At 38.8% G+C, this 26007-nt stretch overlaps 1 protein-coding gene across 10 annotated transcripts in view; it reads left to right on the top strand.

Annotated features, from left to right (window-relative positions):
• HERC2 (HECT and RLD domain containing E3 ubiquitin protein ligase 2) overlaps nt 1-26007 on the top strand; it is a 235516-nt gene that overhangs the window by 166802 nt on the left and 42707 nt on the right. For all 10 annotated transcript variants that reach the window (XR_004285631.1, XM_032342316.1, XM_032342318.1 and 7 more), the window contains 14 exons: nt 212-323; nt 1795-1876; nt 1975-2118; nt 4371-4461; nt 4996-5173; nt 5359-5440; nt 5523-5694; nt 6887-7031; nt 7999-8224; nt 11077-11248; nt 12604-12793; nt 13308-13448; nt 18149-18340; nt 21350-21503. Coding sequence is in view for 9 of the 10 variants with exons in the window: in XM_032342316.1 (XP_032198207.1) it covers nt 212-323; nt 1795-1876; nt 1975-2118; nt 4371-4461; nt 4996-5173; nt 5359-5440; nt 5523-5694; nt 6887-7031; nt 7999-8224; nt 11077-11248; nt 12604-12793; nt 13308-13448; nt 18149-18340; nt 21350-21503 (2081 nt within the window). In the remaining variant the exon portion in view is untranslated. The remainder of the gene's footprint in view (nt 1-211; nt 324-1794; nt 1877-1974; nt 2119-4370; nt 4462-4995; nt 5174-5358; nt 5441-5522; nt 5695-6886; nt 7032-7998; nt 8225-11076; nt 11249-12603; nt 12794-13307; nt 13449-18148; nt 18341-21349; nt 21504-26007) is intronic.

Here is a 26007-nt window from a genome sequence, read left to right as displayed (position 1 = left end):
TTAAAAGGTAGCATGCTGGTATCTAGAAATTTTGACCCTCTGGTACACTAACTTGTGTATTTACTTGAGGTTTCATTATATTAAAACAAAGCTTTTAGAATTTTTGATAGTATTCTACAAACTTTGCTTGCTTGAGGTTGCTTTCCTTTTTGTTTTAAAAAAAATATTTTATGTTGAATGACCTCTGTTTCTGTCTCTTTTGTTTGGTTAGCCTTATTAGAAAGAAAGCTGCAGGGCTGGAATCAGCAGCTATGATAAGAACCAAAGTGTTTGTTTGGGGACTGAATGACAAGGACCAGCTGGGCGGCCTGAAGGGCTCTAAGGTATCCTCCCCCCCTCCACTTCTTCTATGTCATCTGTAATCACATGATTGAGAAGGATTGCTGGTGCCTTTGTTCTAGAGAGGCTTAATAATAATCAGACCTCTTTAAGGTTTTTATGGTGGTTTACCTTCTGTAAGTTGTGTTTTAAATTGACTTTTCTGAAGAAATGCTTAATTTGAACTTGCAGACATTATCAAATTTAGTTTCAGTTAAAGCCTCTGTCCTTGGAAAATAGTGCATTTTAGTTGTTCTATAAACTACAAAATGCAGTGTTGAAAAGATTTGACAAGCATATAGATGAAAATTATAGACTTTAATTATATTTATTTTGCCATCGGTACAGTAAGCTCTTTTGCTTACCATGAACAGAATAAAGTGTAAAAAAATGTCATGGTGGTGTGAAGATGGGCAAGATATCATTTAAAAAGTAGATACAACAAATGATGCATTTGAACCAGTGTTGAATTCCGTATCCATTATGTTACTTAGTGTCTCTTTACTGAGGTGCCACAAAACAAATTCCTCCAAGTTTTAGTGCCTAGACACAGTTTCTCTTCAGTAAGTGTCTCTGCTTCCTTTTAGTATTCTGTGAGACTTCACCCACCCTTATTATCTGCATTGCTGAGAAGCTGAGAAGGAAAGTTAGAACTCATTTTAAGTCTTTCCTTTCAAGAAAAGAAAGATTTTCATCTTTATTTGAACAGCCTTGACTGCATTTATGTTTTAAGGCCCCTAGACTCCATTTGGAGGTGGGTAGGGGGCAGTAAGGTCTGGAGTCTCAGTTGTGATAGTGCAGGGCTGCCTGGGTGATCCTGAGGTACATGGCCCTTTGTTGGAGTTTACACATAAAGGATAGATTTGGCGTTCTTTGGTTGGGATGATGATTCTTTCTTGTACTGTAGTGGTGACTATCCGATAATTTCTAGGAATCATAAAGGGTTTCTTAGACAAGGGTTTTATGAATTTTAAATTAAGTCACACCCATCTATAATGGGAAGTTGAAGTATATAATTTCTTAGAGATATCAGAATCAATAAGAATCAGTAGGACAACACCTGAAATAAAATGTAGTTTACCAGATGCTTGGTTATATCTTTACATTATGTATGTTTTATTTTTCACCTTTTATTATGGAGCTGTTTAAATATAGCAGGTAGAAAGACTAGGGACCTGAGTCCTCATGTTACTGTACCAGCTCCAACAGTTAATAGTAGAGGGTCACATTTTTTGTCTTTATTTTATTTATTTATTTTACACCCCCTCCCCCGCAAAGTACATCTCAATATATTATTTCCTCCTTAGAATACTTTAGTGTATCTCTAAGAGAAGAGAACTTCTTTGGTTAATATAACCATGTAAATTAACGGTAATTCCTTATATATTCCTTGTAATAAGGATACTTGTAATTCTAAAAACATAAATAAAATGATCTTTTTCCTTCTTTTGCTTACAAAATAAAATCCTGTTCTAGATAAAGGTTCCTTCATTCTCTGAGACACTGTCTGCTTTGAATGTGGTACAGGTGGCTGGTGGTTCTAAAAGTTTGTTTGCAGGTATGATTATTCTTGTACTAAAAATTTTTATAAATTATGCTTACCACCAAAAACATCTTGTGAGAAGTGAGTCTTGTCCTTTCTCTTGTTCTTTGCAGTGACTGTGGAAGGGAAGGTATATGCCTGTGGAGAAGCTACGAATGGCCGACTGGGGCTGGGCATCTCTAGTGGGACTGTGCCCATCCCTCGGCAGATCACAGCTCTTAGCAGTTACGTGGTCAAGAAGGTGGCTGTTCATTCAGGTAACACACCAGAGTTGGCACTCATATGCAGATAAATCTGTTGCTCATGCTCTGCAAATAATTGCAGCCTTTAGATAATTTTCTCTAGGGTGCCTTTATATTCTTTTTCAAGTTTACTTAATTATTAAGAATAAAAGTTGGATAATGTAAATCTCCAGGTGGTCTAGAATTTAATTATTGTTGCCACACAAGGCTTTCTAGAGATCAATAGTTGTTGGCATTCCAGGTGTGTGATAGGTACTACCCCTCTCCAAGGTATGGATTTTCAGTCTCAGAGCTGTGGTCTCTGGTTGATGGCATCTTCGAAATCATCATGTTCCTTGCTTATATATGTGTTATTTTTCTGGGGAAAGAGCCTGTAACTTTCATCAGATTTCTCAAGTGTCTGTGAACCCCAGTGATAAGAAAGATCCTTTGAAAAAAAAAAAAAATCACCCTCTCTCAGTTTAGGAAACCTTTACTGAGAATTATTTCAAAGTACTATGCTAGGCCTCTGAGGAATGGAACTAAATTAGGTATAAAACTCACTTCACGTCTGCACTGAGTAGGTTTAGGTTTAACCCCATATCAAAGCAGGTCTAAACAGTAGAGGCTTGAGCAAGATAGAATTTTGCTTTTCTTCTTTGTATAAGTCTGGGGGTGGGCTCCTGGACTAGTACGGTAGCTCTGTGCCCATGAGGAACACAAGTGCCATTTGGTCTTTCTTTCCACCTTTGTTGATAGATGGCCATGCAGCTCTGTCTAGGTGAGCACAGATGTTTCCTCAGCCCACTTAGCCCCTTTAAAGGGCTTTTTAGGAAGCCTAGCTCACTTCTGTTGGATCTCTGTCACCATCCTTTCTGGGCAAGGGAGATTTTAGCTGAGCACATTGTTACTCTCATTAGTGTGGGTTCTGTTGTAAAGAATAGGGGAGAATGAATGATTTGGGGGACTGAGAGCCCAGGAGTTGGCAGGGACGAAGGTGGCAGAGAGAAAACGCCAATAAAGATAGTGTACTTCAGTCTTGGGGCAGACTAGATGGACTGGAAGAATGGTCTACACTGGGGAAGAGCATGACCATGAAAGAATGGGTATAAGGCATTAATTGTGATTGATGGCGCTTTTGCTTAAATAGCTCCACAGTTGGAGTACATTTCTCTAAAGCTTAATTGCCAGTGTATTTGATAATTTGCCTAGTCATAAATGTACTTATTTTTACTTTTTTTCTGTCTGAATTTTGATCTTTTATATATTTAATGTAATAGGAACCCCGTTATTAAACATGGTACTATTTTGCTGCCTCTTTTTTTTTTAATTTTTTATTTTTTATAAACATATTTTTATCCCCAGGGGTACAGGTCTGTGAATGCCAGGTTTACATACTTCACAGCACTCACCAAAGCACATACCCTCCCCAATGTCCATAACCCCACCCCACTTCTCCCAACACCCCTCCCCCCAGCAACCCTCAGTTTGTTTTGTGAGATTTAGAGTCACTTATGGTTTGTCTCCCTCCCAATCCCATCTTGTTTCATTGATTCTTCTCCTACCCACTTAAGCCCCCATGTTGCATTACCACTTCCTCATATCAGGGAGATCATATGATAGTTGTCTTTCTCTGCTTGACTTATTTCGCTAAGCATGATACGCTCTAGTTCCATCCTTGTTGTCGCAAATGGCAAGATTTCATTTCTTTTGATGGCTGCATAGTATTCCATTGTGTATATATACCACTTCTTCTTTATCCATTCATCTGTTGATGAACATCTAGGTTCTTTCCATAGTTTGGCTATTGTGGACATTGCTGCTATAAACATTCGGGTCCACGTGCCCCTTTGGATCACTACGTTTGTATCTTTAGGGTAAATGCCCAGTAATGCAATTGCTGGGTCATAGGGCAGTTCTATTTTCAACATTTTGAGGAACCTCCATGCTGTTTTCCAGAGTGGTTGCACCAGCTTGCATTCCCACCAACAGTGTAGGAGGGTTCCCCTTTCTCCGCATCCTCGCCAGCATCTGTCATTTCCTGACTTGTTGATTTTATATTTTGCTGCCTCTTTACAAGTAAAATTCATTCTAGGATTTAAACTTTGTAGTTTGCTTAACGTTCACTGACTTTATGTATTTGTCGTCCTGAAAAGCTAATCCTATCTACTCATTTGTTGAACACATATTCATTGAGCAAATGCTGCATGCCAGGCAGAGTAAAGTAATAAGGCTGTGAGCTTCTTGTAAACTAAATTTGGCAGCACATATCTGTCTGAATGTTGCAGGTGGCCGCCATGCTACGGCTTTAACTGTTGATGGGAAAGTGTTTTCCTGGGGTGAAGGTGACGATGGCAAACTTGGACACTTCAGCAGAATGTAAGAATATTTTCTTCATTACTTGCTAATGAGACGAGGTTACTGATGATAATAGTGATTATCTTTGTGGTAGTTATTTTTCAGAAAATTAAATAGGATAGGTCATTTTTGAAAATGGAACCTAAAAATATATCTGTTAAAAATATCTATGAATGTGGGGCGCCTGGGTGGCTCAGTGGGTTAGGCCACTGCCTTCGGCTCAGGTCATGATCTCAGGGTCCTGGGATCCAGTCCCGCATCGGGCTGTCTGCTCGGCAGGGAGCCTGCTTCCCTCTCTCTCTCTTTCTCTCTCTCTCTCTCTCTGCCTGCCTCTCCATCTACTTGTGATCTCTCTCTGTCAATAAATAAATAAAATCTTAAAAAAAAAATATCTATGAATGTGATTTGGCCTCACATGATCTGTTTTAATGTTTGATAGTTAAGTTGATCTGCAGATGTTGTTTTGACTAAATGTGGACCAGTGTAGATGTCCTTTTTTTCTTCTTTAAAAATGATTGGATTGATTTTAGGGAATATTATTTAATCTTGTTTTAGGAACTGTGACAAGCCACGGCTTATTGAGGCCTTGAAAACCAAGCGTATCCGGGATATTGCCTGTGGGAGCTCACATAGCGCAGCCCTCACATCCAGTGGGGAGCTATACACCTGGGGCCTTGGAGAGTACGGCCGGTTGGGACATGGGGATAATACAACACAACTGAAGCCCAAAATGGTGATTATACACATTTTTGTTGCTTACAGAAAGCTTACCATCTGCTGATTTCAAGGAAGATAAGCTTCGAGTCTAGGAAAGTTCATAAAGACATGTGCATTATTGGCTTTCAGTCTGTGGAAAAAATTTCCTTTGTTTTCTCAGTGCCTGTGCTTGATTCTGTTTTTAAATTTGTAATTGAGTAGGTGAAAGTCCTTCTTGGTCACAGAGTAATCCAGGTTGCATGTGGAAGTAGAGATGCACAGACCCTGGCTCTGACTGATGAAGGTAAGCTCCTACCTGACTCTCTATCTGGGTGGGTAGGAACATCATGAAGCACTGGCCTGAAGTATGCATTTTTTAACCCTAGGTTTAGTATTTTCCTGGGGTGATGGTGACTTTGGAAAACTGGGCCGGGGAGGAAGTGAAGGCTGTAATATTCCCCAGAACATTGAGAGACTGAATGGACAGGGAGTGTGTCAGATCGAATGTGGAGCTCAGTTCTCCTTGGCTCTCACCAAGTCAGGAGTGGTGTGGACATGGTATGTAAACTCTCTGTCACCCATCAGTGTGTATGTGTCCATGTGAGACAGTGGTGGAGCTTCTGCCCTGTGTCCCATCCCCCCCAGCAGGGATGGTTAAACCTTCATTTTTTCTTTTTTTTTTTTTCTTTCTTTCTTTCTTTTTTTCTTTTTCAAGATTCTGTTTATTTATTAGAAAGAGAGAGAGCGGCACTTGGGTGGCTCAGTGGGTTAAGCCTCTGCCTTCAGCTCAGGTTATGATCTCAGGGTCTTGGGATTGAGTCCCAAAGTGGGATCTCTGCTCAGTGGGCAGCCTGAGTCTCTCTCTGCCTGCCTTTCTGCCTACTTGTGATCTCTGTCTCTCTGTCAAATAAATAAATAAAATCTTTTTTTTTTAAATGTAAATAAAATCTTTAAAAAAGAAAAAAACGAAGAGAGAGAGACAGCAAGAGCAGGACCACAGCAGGGGGAGTGGGAGAGGAAGAAGCAGACTCCCGTCAAGCAGGGAGCCTGATGCAGTGCTCGATCCCAGGATCTTGGGATCATAACCTGAGCTGAAGGCAGACACCTAACAACTGAGCCACCCAGGTGCCCCAAACCTTCATTTTCTTACATCCAGCATCTTTTTTCTTTTATTTATTTCAAGTTGGGATTAGTGACAGTATTATAATAAGAAATTTTTCTTGTAACTGGGTCATTTGGAAATGAAGACTAGAGAAATTCTAGCCCAGCTGGTTGTCTTCCCTGTTTCGGTGAGATTTATGTAGAAGGTTTCTTCTTTCTTACCATGCCAGAAGACTAGCGATCAATTGGGCAGAAAGCAGACTTCTGATTTCTTTGATCCTTAAAAAGTCCATGCCTTTCTTGTGAAAGCTTATTTTATTAAATTTAAAGGAGAGGGACAACCAGCTGACCTTGTGACAATGTGATGGGCCTTAACTTGAGTATTGTATCTCAGAGGCAGCTTAAGGAAGAATTGACCTACATCAGTAACTTAAATGTTATACAGCACACATTAAGGATCTTGCTGTAGAATTAAAGAATTAATTTGAATTAATGATATACTATTTTATAACATAATTTCAGAGACTGTGGGCACTGTATGTGATGTTAATGAGCTGGCTCTAATGCTGTAAACAAATGAGTGTCTTCCTGTGGAACATTGCTAGATGGTAGCCATATATTAAAATGCACACTCTTGACCTCCTTGCAGGGGGAAGGGGGATTACTTCAGATTGGGCCATGGCTCTGATGTGCACGTACGGAAGCCACAGGTGGTGGAAGGGCTGAGAGGGAAGAAGATTGTGCATGTGGCTGTTGGGGCCCTGCACTGCCTGGCAGTCACAGATGCAGGGCAGGTAAGCTAAGAAGACAAGTCCTTGTGTTGAAAATATAATTCATGATGAAATGAAGTGAGTCTTAGTACTTGAAGAACCAGGAGGACAGGCTGTACCCGTTTTGTTCTTGTGTATATCTGCCCAGTTGTCAGCTTAGGCAGGAACACCTGGTAAATTGAAGAGTTGTTGACTGACAGATGTTGTAAAGTGGTGGGCTTTCCTATTCTAAAGTCCACATGAAAAATATGAAATATTATTGTCATTGAAGCTCCTACTGCTAAGGTATTAACAGTGTTTTACTTGAGAAATTGATAACCAATTGAGAGATATGTTCGTCATTTTAGAAATAAAGTCATCCATGGCAAGTATTACTCATTCTTCTGCTTTGAGAATCCATATCATGACAGGCTTATGTTTTATAAATAAATAAATAAATAAATATATATATATATATATGTATATATATATATATATACATATATATATATTTTTAGGCTTATGTTATATTTTAAAAATTCATTTATGACAACAAATTAGCACATTTTTCCCCCCCAAATTTTATTTAAGTTCTAGTTAGTTAACATATAGTGTGTAACATCGGTTTCAGGAGTAGAATTTAGTGATTCATCATTTACATATCACATCCAGTGCTCATTGCAACAAGAGCACACTGTTTGTTTTTTTTAAATCAAAATGAATTAAAAATGAATTCTTCCTTCTAAATCTGTAAAGCCAAGAAGTGAATTACATGAAAAGTAAGCATATTGTTTTTGATCACTTTGCTTTGCAAAACAAAGGAAAATAAATAAGTATTGAACTTAGTTGAAGAGGAGAATCTCCCTGTTTCCTAAAATAAAACAGCACAGATGAATTTATTGGATTGATAGTAAATAAATACTTACTTATAGTTATTGGAGAGAATTTTGAAGTAAATTTAAAGACAATGTTCTCAAATGTTGAAAAATTCTGTTTTTGTTCCCTGTAACAGGTTTATGCTTGGGGAGATAACGACCATGGCCAACAGGGCAATGGCACGACCACAGTTAATAGAAAGCCTACACTTGTGCAAGGCTTAGAAGGTCAGAAGATCACACGAGTGGCTTGTGGGTCTTCACACAGTGTGGCATGGACTACCGTTGATGTGGCAACACCCTCTGTCCATGAGCCCGTTCTCTTTCAGACTGCAAGAGACCCTTTAGGTGCTTCCTATTTAGGTAACACAGATTTGTATTTAGTATAAGATATTTCTGTAGGGTACAAGAACATCATAGTTAGAATATTTAATAAGACCACCAGATTAGAGGTTGTAGCACTGCATTAACTGCATTCTTTACTAGGGTCACAAAATAACCATGGTACTTTGCTTTTTGCATGCTGGAAGGAGAATTTTGAAAGGAAGTATGATGCTGATTCTTATATTATGATCAGGTCACCTCTGGCAGTGCTGTATAATAACTACTTGACATACATAAGCACTGTGCTGGGCTGGGCTACTTGGTATTTTTAGCAGCTTGACTCAGATATAATTGACATTCAACAAACCTTACATATTTAAAGTGTGATTTCCATGAGCTTTGACATGTGTGCACCTGTGAAAGCATCACTGAGTCAAGATAAGTGAAAATATACATATTCTTTGTGCCCCTTCTCAGCCTCTCTTTCTCCTACAACCCCTTGACTTGCTTTCTGACACTGTATATAAGTTTGTATTTTTAAGAGTTTTATATAAATGGAATCATACAGTGGGTACTTTTTAAATCTCACTTTTTCCATTCAGCATCATTATTTTGAAATTCATTCATGTTGCATATACTAATAATTCATTCTTTTCTTTTTTGTCAAGTAGTATTTCATTTATGGATGTACTTCAGTTTGTTATTAGTTGCCTGTGGGTGGACTTCGAGGTTGTTCCCAGTTTTTGGCTTTACAAATAAAATTGCTATGAACATTCATGTACAAGTCTTTATGTGGACCTATACTTGGATTTCTCTAGGGTAAATATCTAGGAGAGGAATGGTTAAATCATATGGTAGGTATAGGTTTATCTTCTCAAGAATCCTACAGACTGTTTTTGCAAAGTCATTGTTCCAAAGCTCCAGCTCACTCCATATTTTTGTCTACCCTTGGTTTGGTCAGTCTTTATGATTTGAACTTAAGATTTGTGTAGATATGTAGTGGTATCTCATTGTGGTTTTACTTTGCATTTCCCTGATGACTAATGATGTTGAGCATCATGTGTATTTACCATCCAAATATGGTGGTTTTTTTTTTTGTTGTTTTTTGGGTAGTGTCTATTCCTATCTTTTGCCTACATTTAAAACTAGGTTGTTTTCTTATTGAGTGTTGAGTGTTCTTTATATATTCTGGGTACAAGTCTTTTGTCAGATATGTGGCTTGTAAATATTTTCTCCCAGTGTTGCTTATCTTCTCATTCTCTCCACAAGTGAATTTTAAAGAGCAGAAATTTTTAATTTTGATAAAGTCCATTTTTTTAATGGCTCATACTTTGGGGTTACATCTAAAAAGACCTTGTGTACTCAAAATCAGAAGTTCATTTCCTGTATTTTTTTATGTAACTTCTAGAGTTTTAGATATTTAAATCTATGCTTGATCTCAAGTTAAATTTTATATATTGTGTGAGATGTGTACTGAATTCTTTGGTGGAGGTGTGTGTGTGTGGATATCCAGTTGTTCCAGTTTCATTTACTTAAGAAAACTATCCTTTCTCTGTTGAGTTGCTGTTTGCACCTTTGTAAAAAATCAGTTGTCTTTGCATGTTATGGATCTATTTCTGGATGCTCAGTTTTGTTGACTTATTTTTGTATTTTGTTGCCAATACCACAATATTTTGATTATTATAACTTTATAAAAGACCCAAATTCAGGCTGTGGTAATTCTTTAACTTTGTTCTTTTTCAAATGCTGTTTTGAGTATTAGAATAAGCTTGTCAATTTTTATAAAATTGCCTGCCGGAGGGGCGCTTAGGTGGCTCAGTGGGTTGGGCCTCTGCCTTTGGCTCAGGTCATGGTCTCAGGGTCCTGGGATTGAGCCCTGCATCAGGCTCTCTGCTCAGCGGGGAGCCTGCTTCCCCCCCACCCCCTTCTGCCTCTCTGCCTACTTGTGATCTCTCTCTCTGTGTCCAAAAAAAAAAAATGCCTGCTGGAGATTTTTGTTTGTCTGTAAATCTTCTTTAGCTTACGGTTAAGTTACTCTATAACATTTTGTTCCTTTTGGGTCTTGGTTTTGGATTTGTTTAGTGGCTTCAGACCTGATATTAGTCTGAGACTAATAATTCCCCACCACTGAGACAAGACATTCTGAGAAAAATGAGGTCTTCATGTCTGGCTGACAGGAGCAACTCCTATGCTGGTTCCTCTGCATTCTTCCAGCCTGTGTGTGGGGTCTGTAGTACTTTCATGTAGTTCTTTCTTTGTCTTTGGGAACTTCCTCTCATGTAGGCACCTTTTGCTGCATCCTCAGCTGTGGGAGTGAGGGTACCTGCATAACTTCCTGGCGCACTTATCTGGGCAACTGTGTCTTCTCTGCTTCTGTTTTGTGAACTCTGACCACACTGGCCTCTCTCCTCAGAGCTGTTCCTCCTTTACTCATATAGACCACTGAGCTCCACCTGGTTCCCTTCCCTTGGCTAAAGCCTGCGAACTCTTAGGGCAGTGATGACCTGGATCATGTGTCTAGTAAGACTGTTCGTTGGTGAACATTTTGTCTTCTCTCCATTGTTTTGTGTTATTTTTTGTCTTGCATTTCAGTGGTAAGTAAATACGGGTAGTCACTATATTTTAATCACTTTTTTTTTTGTAGCTAAACAATGAAGCTTTGATGAAAATAACTTTTTTTATAGAAGTATAAGTAAATAGGTTTATTGTTTTTGTTTTTATTGTTTATTGTTTTTGTTTTTACTCTGGAAGACCATTAACCTAATACTTAATCTGTGAAATAGCAAAATGAAGATTGGAGTGTGTTTTAGAAATAAACTGGAAAGGTCAAATAGGAATAGAGCAAACTCTGATCTTTAAAATTGATCCCAAATTTTATTTTCCTTTTTCAGGTGTGCCTTCAGATGCTGATTCTTCTGCTGCCAGCAATAAAATCAGTGGTGCAAATAATTCTAAGCCAAATCGCCCTTCTCTTGCCAAGATTCTCCTGTCATTGGATGGAAATCTGGCCAAACAGCAGGCCTTATCTCATATACTTACAGCATTGCAAATCATGTATGCCAGGTAGGCTTGTTGACTAGCTTTTGAAATCCTGCAGTTATTTAAACTTTGGGTTTTGTATTTTTGGTTGATTATATGTCTCAGAGAATGTTATAGTATTGTCTTTAAATACTGTGAGTTTTAGATCATATACCCTTCGTGAATGGTGATTTTTTTTTTTTTTTACGATCTGTTTATTTATTTTAGAGAGAACATGAGAGAACACATATGCATTTGTGGGGAGAGAGGGCCAGAGGGAGGGGCAGAGGGAAAGAATCTCCAGCAGACTCCCTGTGAGCTGAAATCAAGAGTCAGACACGTAACCAACTGAGCCACCCAGGCAGCCCTGTGCTTTTTTTAATGGGGGTTGAAGTATGAATCAGAAATCCAAATTGGGGTGGTGGGTGTGGAGCTTGCTTAAGATTCTCTCCTCCTCTCCTACTACCCCTCCTCCACCCCTACTTGCTCTCTCTCTCTCTCTCTCAAAAAAAAAAAAAAAAGAAATCCAAATTAAAAATCATTTTTTATTTTTATGGCCAGTAAGTTCTAAGCATCACTATTTGAGGAATGAGAGGAAGAAATAACTGATAAAACTATACAGTGATGTTTAAGACCACTTGTCATTTCCTTCACTCAAACACTTGATAAACAGAGTTTTAATAATGCTATCTTTTTCAACATTTTGCTGCTATTTTCTGTCTGAGTTAGTTGCTCATCTCCCATGATTATGGGCCTGATGAGTAGAAATAAATTACACAGGAACATTAGTTTCATACTGAAGGCCAACTGTGTCACTGAGAGGACATTTAGTCTTAGCTGCCTTATGTGAGGCATCCTTGATACACAGCTTTTAGTAAATAAAACATTATCCTCAGGTTCTAACAATCCTAGAAGATTTCTCAAGGGAATCTGGGGGTTTATTCTGGTCTGATTTTTTTTTTTTTTTAAGATTTTATTTATTTATTTGACAGACAGAGATCACAAGTAGGCAGAGAGGCAGGCAGAGAGAGAGAGAGAGAGAGAGGGAAGCAGGCTTCCTGCGGAGCAGGGAGCCCGATGCGGGGCTCGATCCCAGGACCCTGAGATCATGACCCGAGCCGAAGGCAGCAGCCCAAACCACCGAGCCACCCAGACGCCCCTCTGGTCTGATTTTTATATTTGGTATTTTTTCACCTGTGATTACCAAGGTCATAAGATCATAAGTAAACATTGTAGCTTTTAGCTGATGAATATTGGTTTAGTATTTTCCCAGAACTGCTTTATGTGTATCCTATAAAAATGAGGGAGTCACTCAGTAAGTGTTCGTCCCTACTCCTGGGTCTTCTTTCCTGCATTGGTGAAGGGCAGTTCACCACAGGCCTGGCTTTCTCTCCTGACAGAGATGCGGTGGTTGGGGCCCTGATGCCAGCTGGCATGATTGCCCCGGTGGAGTGTCCTTCATTTTCCTCCTCGGCACCTCCTTCCGATGCATCTGCTATGGCCAGTCCTGTGAACGGAGAGGAATGTGTGCTGGCTATTGATATTGAAGACAGACTGAGTCCAAATCCATGGCAAGAAAAGAGAGGAGAGGTAAAAATAAATAGTGAAACAATAATGCAACATTAGATCAAACTTTGTGTTTAGGAAAGTATTATTAATTCAGACTGCTTTTGTTCCTACTGCTGTGATTTTTGGATTGAATTTAAAAATATGCAATTTTAAAAGGATCTTTATCATGTTTAAATAGAAATACCTTAATTTTTTTAAAAAGTTGTGAAATACAAGTCCACAGTCCTTTATCCATGATTCTGGAACATTAAAGCTCTGAAGGCCAAGAGTTTTTGTAACTTATTTTTGGGGAAAACCCAACTTGAAGAGATGCGAACTCATTTCTAATCTTCTTCATGTGGCCTTTTGTGAATATTAATAGGTTTTCATGGGAATATTAATGTGTTTGACTTTGGAGGGTTGCCCTGTACCCCAGGATGGTAGAAGCACCTTGTTAACCTCTGGCTTAAGGGGTTTGAAGGAAAGCTTTTTGGAGTTGTGTAGGAGGTGTGCCACACCGCTCAGTTTTTCCTCTTCCTGTATACTTTTAAACTAGATGATATCTTCTGAGGATGCTGTGACCCCCTCTGCAGTGACCCCATCTGCTTCCTCAGCTTCTTCTCGACCATTTATCCCAGTGACGGACGACCCAGGAGCTGCCAGCATCATTGCAGAAACTATGACAAAAACCAAAGAGGTCAAGGAGCTTTCTTCTTTAACATTTTATTTTGAAATAATCTTAAATTTGCTGGACTCTGAAATAATCTTAAATGCACACAAAAGTTGGAGAAGTAGTACATAGAATTATAGCACATTATACTTACATATACTATTCACCTAGGTTCTCTAGCTGTTGGTATTTCTGAACCATTGGTGGGTAGCTGCAGGGCACAGTCCCCATTCATCCCCAAGGCTTCAGTGTGTCAGGGCATTAACACTTATCCAGGATTACTTTCTAATCCACAGATCTAATCAGATTTTGCTCATTGTCCTAATAGTATTCTTTATAGGTCTAGAACGCAATTCAGGGTTGACTGTTGTCTCTTTAGTATTCAGTATGGGACATTTTTTAATTCTTCCTTTGGATGGGTACTACAGGAAGGATGTAGAGTTCTTTTCAATGCATCCCATTGATGTGTGTGCATTGTTTATTTGCTGAGTCTGGTGATATTAATTCTTATTGCTTGGTCAAGAGTGTCTGCCAGGTTTTAACACCAGAAGTTAATAAAAGTGGGTTAGGATGTATTCATGGGGAGATACTTTGAGACTATAAATACCTGTAAGTACCTTTTTCCTCCTATTTTACCCACTGGTTTTTAGTATCTATTGATGATTCTAGCTGAATCCATTATTACTGTGGTAGTTGTCACATGGTGATTTTGCAAATTTCATCATTCATTTTTGAACATAATTGTTGCTGTTCTTCTGTGAGAACTTTCCCTTTTCATCTTCGTCTGTCTGTCTGTCTGTCTATCCATCCATCTATGTTGGTATGGAATCATGGGATCGTACTTTACTCAAATAATGACATCCATTACTGTTATCATTTGACACTCAAATTGTACCAGACATGGCCATGGGGATCCCTTTCTGGCTGGTTCATTTGTCCTTCTGACATGTCCCCATAGTTGTTCGAACACTTATTTACTTTTTGGCGCAAAAACGTGTTCCAGACTTTAACTTACCCTCTCCCTGCTCTGGAATCCTCTATTTCTCCAAGGAGCCCTGGTTCCTTTTAGTGGATCATAGAATTTAGAAACAAGATCTGGAAACTTGGTAAGTTAGTTGCTACCAGATGTCCTTGGTTTACACCTTCTCAGCAAGCATGCATACATATGCACATTTTTTTTCTACTTCAGCATCTTATCTTTATAATAAAAACCATGAATAGTTCAAACTACTATTTTCAGTTTCAGTCCAACACCACGGAATTTATGCTTGCACTGTCTCTTTCTGTATTTGAAATGTGTAATCCTTTTTATACGTTGCTGGATTGATTTGCTTTTTTGTTGAGGATTTTTATACTGGTGTTCATAAGGGATACTAATCTGTAGTTATCTTGTGATGTGTTTGCCTGGTTTGGGTATTAGAGTAATCCTGTCCTCATAGAATGAGCTGGGCAGTGTTCCTTCATTTTTTTTTTTAAGATTTTATTTATTTAACAGATAGAGAGAGAGAATGCATGTGCGTGCACAAGTAGGGGTAGCAGCAGAGGGAGAGGGAGAAGCAGGCTGTCCACTGAGCAGGGAGCCTGATGTAGGGCTCTATCCCAGGATCCTGGGATCATGACCTGAGCAGAAGGCAGATGCTTAATGACTGAGCCACCCGGGCGCCCCTATCTTTTGTTTTGTTTTTTAAAGAGTTTGAAGGATTAATATTAATTCTTCTTTAACTATTTTATAGAATTTTATCTGCCCCTTTAAGATGTTCTCATCATTTTTTTTTAGTGTTTTCTTGCTTTCTGGCACAACACAAGATTCTAGATAAGCTCAACAAAATGTTTTACCCTCCAGCCCAGAAATCAGATGTTTCTCTAGGAGGTCTTGGTTCTTTTTAGTAGAGAGTGGTATTTAAAAGGCAAGATCTTCAAGTGCTCATTGCTCTTGGGTGTTGCTGTTTCCAAGTGGACAGAGGTAGGGAATGTATATGTATGTATACATACACAACAGAGATGTACACTTATTTATTTCTTTATAAATGGCATATTTTGAGAGCCACTGGTTCACAACAACAATACAATCAGTTCTAACAGCACAGGACTCATTCTTCTTTTCTCCCCCTCTGTGTTTATAACTCTCTTCTCTGAAAGTGAGAAACCTGGTCCCTGTTATTGGCAGTTTATTTAGTTCCCCATAAGTAGCCACACCTCCCCCACCTGGGTACACTCCTTTCTCTGCACAGCTTCTCACACTCAGAACCAGTCTAACTTCTGCAAGGAAGACCTTTCACCTGCTTGATTTGTGACCTCTCTCTCACCTCCCATGCTGGCCACACCAGCCACCCCCACATATGGACACCTTCCCGAGCCACTTAGGTGCTCCCTATGCCAGGCCATTGTACATGCTAACACTCTCTCCCTTGCCAGCATATTCGCCTTTGGGGACAAATATCCATTCTTTTTTTAATTTTTTAAGTTGTTATTTAAATTCCAGTTAACATACAGTATAATATCAGTTTCAGGTGTACAATATAGTGATTCAACACTTCCACTTGGTGGTTATCATAACAAGTACACTCCTTAGTCCCTACATCTATTTAATATGCATTATTTTCAGTTATACTTGGAACTCTTGGTTTATTATGCTATTAATGCTGACAAAAATGTGTCCTATAGAAATTACTGGTAACCATCTTTGGTAATGAAAAATATTATTTATAGATTAGATATCTATATTTAACTTTTTGGCAGTCTCCTAGGGTGAGGATTTAATGCAGAAATTATGCTGAATTATTCAAAATTTTTGCTTTTGGGTAGGAGAGGAATTTCTTTCCTACCAATTTATTTATAAGATGTAGGCATTATCCAGATTATTATACCCCTAGATTCCTGTTGTTTCAGTTTTGGTATGATTCATAAATCATGGTAATTTGCATATTAGTTTTAGGCTAGTATTAATCACATGTATTATATGTGGTTAATATATTCCACTGAATGCTTTTGTTGCTTTTCAGTGAGAGAGATGTTGGGATGTTACAATTTCTGACCAACTTCACTTAATGGGTTTCCTGGGTCTCCATGCAGAGGTAGGAGCAGGGTCTGTTTCTTTAAAGGGAGAAACTATTCTAGCTCAGAGAAGTGTGGTATCCAGGACCTAAGTCAATGGAACTTGCACATTGGATGTGTCCCATTCCCCTTAAATTTCCTAAGTGGGGCTGTGCTTCCCCTAGTTCACTGCTGTTTCTAGAAAGAGTTGGCACTAGTTTTGCTGAGATCCTGAAAGCAGGAGAAAAGAAGAAAGGCACTTTTGGCATCTTGTTCTTCCTCTGGTGAGCCAAACTCTGTCTGGGAAACTAGAAGGTCCTGGGTCTCAGTGTTTCCCACTCCCTCTAAGCTCAAAATTTCCCCCCTCTGATGTCTTCTTATTCCTTTCTATAAGTCAGATCCCACTGCCAGCTCCCAAGAGGCTCTTAGGGTGTTAGATAGGAGGCTGTGAGGCAGTTTGTGCTTTTACGACCATTAGGGCTTTGGGTCTGTTTGTTACTCCAGAAGGTGAGGGGGCTTCTCTCCTGGCTGGGTCTGCTTTGAGAACCTTCTTGGAGGAGGGCTCTGCCTGACACTGCACGTGGTCTGGCCCCAGGCCCCAGTTGGCTGCTCTTCACTTTAGTTCTCTGCTCCAGGTCTTAGTTTTCTGGCATTACATGGAATCTTGTAGTGTCCTTTCCCACTGCAAAAGTAATGTCTTCATGGTTTCTGTGGGAGCACCTCGCTGTATTTGCTGAGGAAAGTGGATGCCAGGTAGCCCTTCACCTGCTCCAGGTTGCTGGTGGTCAGAAAGCCATCCTCCAGGTCAAAGGAATTGGTCAGCAACAGAATCACCCTGCAGAGCAGAGGACCACACGGACCTTGGTTGCTTAGAAAGGCCACGGTCACGGAACCCTCTTGAAGCTGGGCTGCTGGGGGTACTTCCCCTCTGATGGGGCAGTCCTGGGTGGGACATCGTCATGAGGTCAGGCAGACAAATAAGTAGCTTCTTATGCAGACAAATAAGTAGCTTCTTTCTCCTCCCAAAGAGGGGAAAGAAGAAAATGATCACAGGTGCAATGAGTTTTAGCTGACATACTGTAAATGAAAAGTAAAAAGGAGAATATCTATTTTCATTTTCAAAGAACCCAAGGATAAAGAGTAGGTGGTTAATGTGCTATATACCAGCCAACAAGTCAATTTAAATGAGATTCTATGAAATAATTATGGAGAGGCTATAGATAAAATATGTAAATTCCAAATTTAGTTTTACGAAATTCCTATGCATGTCTTATGGATGGGTGGTAGATTTTACATGGTGTGACTTCATTCCAAGCTACCTTATGAACTTGGTTAAAGTATAAATTGTGATTTGTAGTTTAGTCATACTTTTCACAGATACTGTTGGTATTTTGTAAATGATATCAAAAACTAATGATGTACTCTGGTGGCTAACAACATAATTAAAAAAAGAAAACAAAATAAATAAAAAGAATAACTTTCTATTAAAAAATATTTAATCGGTCTTGAAAGCATAGTACATGGTGATGAAAATGTTATGGGTATGTCATTTCTTAATCTGGCATTTCATAATCTTAAAGGCCTTCTACAGCCCTTTATTCATCAGTAATAGTTACATATCCTTTGAGTTCATGAATAAATTGGTGACTGTTTCTAAATGTATTACTCCTCATTTTAATTGTTGGACTTTTTAGGATGTTGAAAGCCAAAATAAAGCATCAGGCCCTGAACCTCAGTCCTTGGATGAGTTCACCAGTCTGCTGGTTGCGGATGACACCCGCGTCATGGTAGACTTGCTCAAGCTGTCCGTGTGTAGCCGGGCAGGGGAAAAGGGCAGGGACGTGCTTTCAGCTGTGCTGTCTGGCATGGGTACCGCCTACCCACAGGTGAGCCACATGATGGGTACTGTGGGCCTCCTGTCTAGGGAATATGCTACTGTTGTCATCATACTGTATCTTGTGCTTGATTTTATTCTAGTAGATAGCAGTTTAGAGTCTTTCTCTGTCTTATGTGCTTCAGTTGTCCTCCCAATGTGCCTTTGGACATTAGTTTGGTACTTTTCGCCATTTAGAAATTTCTAATTTCTATGAAGTCAGATCTGCCAGTATTTTTCATTAGTGAAATCTGGAGTTTGTATTATGCTAAAACAAATGTTTACCTCTGTGACATTATTTAAATAAATTTTCTCAGATTTCTTCTCATTATTTTTATGATTTTGTTTATTATATTTATATTTTTGAGCCATCTGGGATTTATCTTTTTTTTTTTTGAAGATTTATTTATTTACTTTGGAGAGAGAGAAGGAGGGAGAGTGTGAGCGAGTAGGGGAGAGGGTCAGAGGGAGAGTCTTGAAGCAGACTCCTTGCTAAGCACAGAGCCCAACATGAGGCTCCATCTCATAACCCATGAGATCATGACCTGAGCCGAAACTAAGAGTCAAAAACTTAACCGAGTCACCCCGGCGCCTTGTCTGGGGTTTATCCTAATGTAAGAAATAAGGTAGGGATCCAGCTTTATTTTTTCCTAGATGGCAAGCACCATTTATCGAATAAATGGTTGTCCAACACCATTTATCGAATAATCCATCCTTTTCTCAATGATTTGAAAAAATTCCTGTATATATTTCAGTCTGTTTATGGACTCTTTTATTCCATCAACCTCACTCTTTATGGTCCAATACTACAATGTTAACACTGGATCCAATAGGATTTTCTGCTATGGTGGCAATGTTCTATAGCTAAGCCATTCAGTGTGATAGCCTCTAGTCACGTGTAGCTGTTGACTATTTCAAATATCACTAGTATACCTGAGGAACTGAAGTTATCATTTTACTTAACTTTAATTAATTTAAATTTGTGTAGGCACATGTGGCTAGTGTAGGATATTAAAGTCAGTATCTTATCAGTGTATCTTAGAAATTGGATTGATGAGTCCTAAAGTTTTCTGGCTTCCTTAAGGACTATTATTTATCAGTGGCCTTGCTCTGCCTTTTAGAGCTGGCCACATCACGGAGTCTGATGCCATGTGCTCTCCACAGATACGTAATCTGTGTTTCTCTGGGCCCCATATCACTACCACCCAAACAAGAAGGTACTTACGTATGGTTGAGTGGTCTTGAAAACAGTAAATGGTTTGGTAGATGGTAAATGGTTTGGGGTTTGTTATTTCTTAATTGCATTCAGGAAGAAGAGGAAGTAGGTTTCCTACTTTCTAGTTTTTTGAGGCAAGTTACTTTGCTAATTCTGAGAGTTTAAATCAAAATGAATTGCCGCAAGCAAAAGTTTAATTTTTTTATAAGTTTACTGTATTTGTGAGAGGAAAGGATATGAATGAGGACATGGATTTAAAGTCATAATGCCCAGCATTTGTTACACACATACCTGCCAGGTCCAGTTCTGGTACATTCTTGCTACGAGATTAGGTGTTGTTTAAAGATGAGGAAACTGAGGCTCTGAGAGGGTTTTTTCTGTCTCATGGACACTCAGGTTGCAGGTGGGTGGGAGAAATCGTGTTGGACCCTGGTACTTTGAGGGCAGAGCCACACCTATGACCCCTATGTCATTGTCTCCTGAGAAGCTTTGTTAATCCCTCCTGAAGGAATGATGGTTTTGTCAGAGGAAGATTATGTAGCCCAGAAGACCCCTTGTGGGCTGTGCAATAAGTGTTTGATGACACCAACATCTGTGTTTCAGTGACACAAATCCATAGCAGGTTCAAGGAGAGGCAGAAGCAAAGATAGGATTGTCTTCAAACTGTCCTGACTAGTGACAAGATGCTAGTCCTGTGTCCTCTCCTGACCTAATGTTTGGAACTCTTGAAAGAGAGATGTATGAATTTATAGTCCTTATACCTACATGGCAGTGATTTTAGTTTGCCATCAATAAAAAACTGTTTGCCAAGCTAATCTGTTTGTTATCTAGATATGAGAAAAAATAGAGGAAAGGATTATTCCTGAAAAGTATGGACTAGAGAATAGTTGTTTTTTTTTTTCTGAATTTAGAAAATTTGCTGGTCATTATTGGTTATAATAACATGTTTTTATTTTTTTAAAAGGTTTTATTTTTTTTAAAGAGAGAGAGTGAGAGAGGGCACAAGTGGGAAGGAAGAGTAGTAGGCTCCCTGCTGAGCAGGAAGCCCAAAATGGGGCTCGATCCCAGGACCCCGAGATCATGACCTGAGTCAAAAGCAGATGGTTAACTGACTGAGCCACCCAGGCACCCCTTCTTATTTGTTCTTATTTGTTTTTAAAAATGGAAATCAAGGAATTTATAATCACCAGTGTTGTCCACTTCAGTGATGTTAATCACTAAAATTTTAAAATGAAATAAGGACATCATGGATTGTTGAGGGAATATGGTACGGGGGGCTGCCTCTTAATGTCCTGGGTCAAGAGAAATTCTTGCTTATGTTTCTGTTTGTAGTCCCTCATTCCAGATACTTTGCTGCTGTTTGGCCTGGATGGCTTGATCATTCTTCTTTATTCCTGCCCATTCCTGCTTGACCCCTGGTGTCTTCCTGGATTTTGGTCATTTTTATCACCTTTCTGCTCCTTCCCTTGATATTTTATTCCTGACAAAGATTTTTCCTCCCAAGGAAGTAATCTTGTCTTGGTATAGAAAGAAACTGTTGTGATCACAGTTTCTTCAGTTGGCATCTATTGAGTTTCTTACATATGTCCGGCACCTCCCAGCTGCATGTATACATATATAGGCACCTCTGTGAGCTCTGTGCTATTTTGATGCTATAGGTGAGGGAACCAAACCCTGGTTTGAACTAGCTTTCTCAAATTCCCAAGTGCTCCCCTCTGCCACCCTGTCCCTGTGGAAAGACCTGGAGCAGGGTTAGCAGGGGTAGCATCCTGATGACTTGATCTGTGCCCTTGTTTCCTCCACCAGGTGGCAGATATGTTGCTGGAGCTCTGTGTCACCGAACTGGAGGACGTAGCCACAGACTCGCAGAGCGGCCGCTTGTCCTCTCAGCCTGTGGTGGTAGAGAGTAGCCATCCCTACACGGACGACACTTCTTCCAGTGGCACAGTGAAGATACCAGGTATTCAGTGCTGGCCGGGGGTGGGGGTGGGGGTGGGGGATTGCCCTTAGAGCATTATAATTGCATCAGTAGAAGTAACCATCATCATTTTATAGAAAAGAAGCTGCAGAATTGGTTTAGAATGATTTCTCCCACTTTTCCCATAAAAACTTTTTTTTTTTTTCAAAATATGACACAGATAATCATGCAAAGTGAATGTTCAGCTTAATTATTAGGTGGATGTCTTAGTCACCAAAACTCAGATTTGGAAGTCCTTTGCCCATTTCTAGAAGCCCTTATTGTGTTCCCACTAAACTGATTGCTGTCCTCATTTGGAAATAAGGCTGACTTGTATTTCTGGACAGTTGTTTTTTTGTTCTTGTTTTTTTTTTTTTTTAAGATTTTATTTATTTATTTGATAGACAGAGATCACAAGTAGGCAGAGAGGCAGTCAGAGAGAGAGAGAGAGAGGAGGAAGCAGGCTCCCCGCTAAGCAGAGAGCCTGATACCGGGCTCCATCCCAGGACCCTGGGATCATGACCTGAGCCGAAGGCAGAAGCTTTAACCCACTGAGGTACCCAGGCGCCCCTGGACAGTTTTTATTACCTAAGAGTGCTTCCTCTTCTTAAGTCTCTTTTTAATTAGTTTCTGTCTTTTAAGTTTCTTATTGTAACTTTAGTTTCTTCCTTTATTTTCTTTTTCCATTTTTCAACAAGGTATTTGTTGAGGAACCTGGGCTTTTGACCCTTTGGGCTTCCCTACAGCCTGGATTTGCATACCCTTGCTGTACTTCAGCCTGTTCCTCAACCTTGTCTTTCTGCAAATTTGCCTTGATTTGAGCTGCAATTGGTTTAGTCCCTTTGGCAAGACCATTGGTAGTTATTTCATTTCTTTCTTTCTTATTAGCTGGAATACTTTATAAAGAGATATTTTCCCTCATCCTTTAGTTGGTTACCCAGGGGTGGGGTGCTGTTTGCATAAGCAAGAAGGGATTAAAAGCTTGAGTTGTTTTTTCTTTTTCCCTCCCACTTCTATTTTTAAGAGAATGAATTGATTCCCCGTCATTCTTTGAAGGTGGTCAGTTAGAGTTTTTTTTTTCTTTTATATCATTGTGAATTCATGGATTTAAACACATATGACGGGCTTTGATAATTGTGATTATGATCCTATTGAAGCTCAAATTATCTCATCTCTAGACATAGAAACCTCTTCAGTTTGTCTGTAGAAATGACTTTGATGGACCATTGATAACCTCCATGCAGTATGATATGACAAGATGCTTTAGGCTTGTCAGGTAGTTCCTGTCCTCCACCTGAAATTTTCCTTGGTGTCTTTTAATGGAGATGGCATTTCAGATTACTGGGCTATCATTGTTTCTAGACCTTTTCAGTAAACAGAGATAGGATGAATGCTTGGGCAGTCCACTGACTTTCTTTTGAGTCCATACTGATACATTAGATTCAAATTCAGAACTGCAAGGTTTCTATTTAGCCTCTTCTGTTACATCTGTTTTCTTCTATACTGAAAATCCTGGTTAGACAGGGATGACAGAATTAGAATATCTCACAATTATTCATTTGCTTTCTCTCATGTTGCATAAGAAATGGACTCACGATTCAATTCTAATACAAACAAACATGAATATAATTCCTAAAAGTGGCTAAAAAACTTTTTGTCTTAGCTCTCTTCTTTCTCCCAACTGTATTAAAATATACTATGTCTACTAAAGCATAATAGCTATTACACACTATACTTCTTTCAGTCTCAGTTTTACTCTGTTTAATGCTCACTTCTAGTCCTTTGTCTGCCTCTTTTTTCATTATGATTGTCTGAAGCTCACTCTCTAGTCAGTTATTCAGCAGGACTCAGAGGATGGCAGCCTTGGGATCAGCTTGTTCATGACAGTTTGGGCCCAAACCTGAAAGTTAGCTTTTCTTGGTGGTAAATCTTTGGATCACATATTCTTCCTCTGTGAAAGCGTGATGGTGATAATCTGTTTTTTCCCCCTTATGTGCTGTGCTTTGTTTTAGTAATTTTACTAGAATATGTTTTCGTATTGGGTACTGTAGGTGATAGTCATCAGTAAGGGGTGTGGTCCTTTAAAATGTAGTTTCAGATCTTTTCTCTCTATTACAGTTTGTACTGTTTGCATCCTTCAGCTCTCTTTCATGTAATGGGGTCATCTTGGGTTGGATAACTTTTAGAGTCAGTGCTGACTACTTCTCTCAAATACTTTCTATCTCTTTCTTTTTCCTCCTTTCCGCCTTCTGTTTGTCTTAAGGCACCATCCATTGTGTTCATTTACTCCTATATTCTTTCTAGTTTAGTCTGAATTTTGTAATTTTTTTAGTAATTTTTTAAATGAATTTTATTATTTAATATTTTGGTTGTCCTAATTTTAAGTTGCATTATTTCTTTCATATTTTGATAATTTTGTTAATTTTTAAGAACTTTTTTAGAAGTAATAGATTATAGTTTTGATATTTTTCATAGGCATATCTTTCTGGTCTGTGTTCATTGAAAGGACATTATTCTGTTTCTTATTTTCTCTTTTCTAAGAATAACTTTGTATTGGATTTGACCTTGATGCTTTTATCTTGCTCATATTTGTGTACATTTTTATAACTTTTAGAAAAGCTTTCTTTAAGCTATGACTCATGATAGAAATTGAAAAAACAAAAGATATTGCTACTGATCATTTGCCTACAACAAAAATTTGGTGGCCCTCTTCATCTTCTCTGTTTCTCTCTTACTTCATACCTACTCCACCAGCAAATCCCATAATTCCTGCTTTAAAAAAAAAAATTCCAGTATAGTTAATATACAGTATTATATTAGTTTTAGGTGTACAATATAGTGATTCATCACTTCCATACATCACCTGGTTCTCTTCACAAGTGCCCTCCTTAATCCCTATCACCTGTTTCACCTACTCTCCCACCCACCCCGCTCTGGTAACCATCCATTTGTTTTCTATAGTTAAGAGTCTCTTTCTTGTTTCTCTCTCTCTCTTTCTTTTTTTCCCTTTACTCATTTGTTTTACTTCTTAAATGCCATGTAGGAGTACAGTCATATGGTATTTGTCTTTCTCTGACTGACTTGTTATACTTAGCATTATACTCTGTAGCTCCATCCATATCATTGCAAATGAAAAAAGATTTTATTCTTTTTTATGGCTGAGTAGTTGTCATTGTGTGTGTGTGTGTGTGTGTGTGTATACATATTACATTCTTGTCCATTCATCTATGGATAGATACTTGGGCTGCTTCTTCCATATCCTGGCTATTGTAAATAATGCTGCAATACATATCAGGGTGCATGTGTCCCTTTGAATTAGTGTTTTTGTATTTTGGGAGTAAATACCCAGTAGTGCAATTACTGGATCATAGCGTAGCTATATTTTTAACTTTTTTTTTTTTTAAGATTTTTATTTATTTATTTGTGAGAGAAAGAGCAAGAGAGAGCACAAGCAGGGGCAGAGGGAGAAGCAGCCCTCCCGCCCCACTGAGCTTGTTGTGGAGCTTGATCCCAGGACCCTGGGATCAGACGCTTAACTGACTGAGCCACCCAGATGCCCCAGTTTTTAACTTTTGAGGAACCTCCATTCTGTTTCCAGAGTGGCTGTACCAGTTTATATTCCCACTAACTGTGTAAGAAGGTTCCTTTTTGTCCATATCTTCACCAATACTTAACTGTTTCTTATGGTTTTGATTTTAGCCATTTTGACAGGTGTGAGGTGATACCTTATTGTAGTTTTGATTTGTGTTTCCCTGGTGATAAGTATCCTTTCATGTGTCTGTTGACCATCTGTATGTCTTCTTTGGAGAAAAGTCTGTTCAAGTCTTCTTCCCATTTTTTAATTAGATTATTTGTTTTTTGACTGTTGAATTTTATAAGTTCTTTATATTTTGGGTACTAACCCTTTATCAGACTTGTCATTTGCAAATATCTTACTCCATTCTGTAGATTGCTTTTTAGTTTTATTGATTGTTTCCTTCATTGTGCAGAGCTTTTTATTTGGATGAAGTCACAGTAGTTTATTTTTGGTTTTATTTCACTTCCCTCAGGAGACATCTAGAAAAGTTTTGCTTTTCTGATGTCAGAGACATTACTGCCTATGCTGTCTTTTAGGATTTTTATGGTTTTAGGTCTCACATTTATGTTTTTTTTTAAAGATTTATTTATGTATCTATTTGAGAGAGAGAGCAGAGGGAGAGGGAGAAGCAGACTCCCCAGTGAGCAGTAGTCCGACACAGGACGTGATCCCAGGACCTCGAGATTGTGACCTGAGTCTAAGGCAGACATTTAGCTGACTGAGTCCCCTAGGAGCCCTTCACATTTAGGTCTTTCATCCATTTTGAATTTATTTTTATGTATGGTTTAAGAAAAAGGTCCAGTTTCATTCTTTGCATGTAGCGGTCCAGTTTTCCCAACACCATTTCTTGAAAATATAGTTTTTTTTTTCCATTGGATGTTCTTTCTTGCTTAGTTGAAGATAAATTAATGGTAGAGTTATGGGCCCATT

Source organism: Mustela erminea, chromosome 5, assembly GCF_009829155.1.
Source record: "Mustela erminea isolate mMusErm1 chromosome 5, mMusErm1.Pri, whole genome shotgun sequence".
Taxonomy (NCBI): domain Eukaryota; kingdom Metazoa; phylum Chordata; class Mammalia; order Carnivora; family Mustelidae; genus Mustela; species Mustela erminea.
Note: the sequence above shows the minus strand (reverse complement) of the source record. Positions and strands in the feature narration are given on the sequence as shown.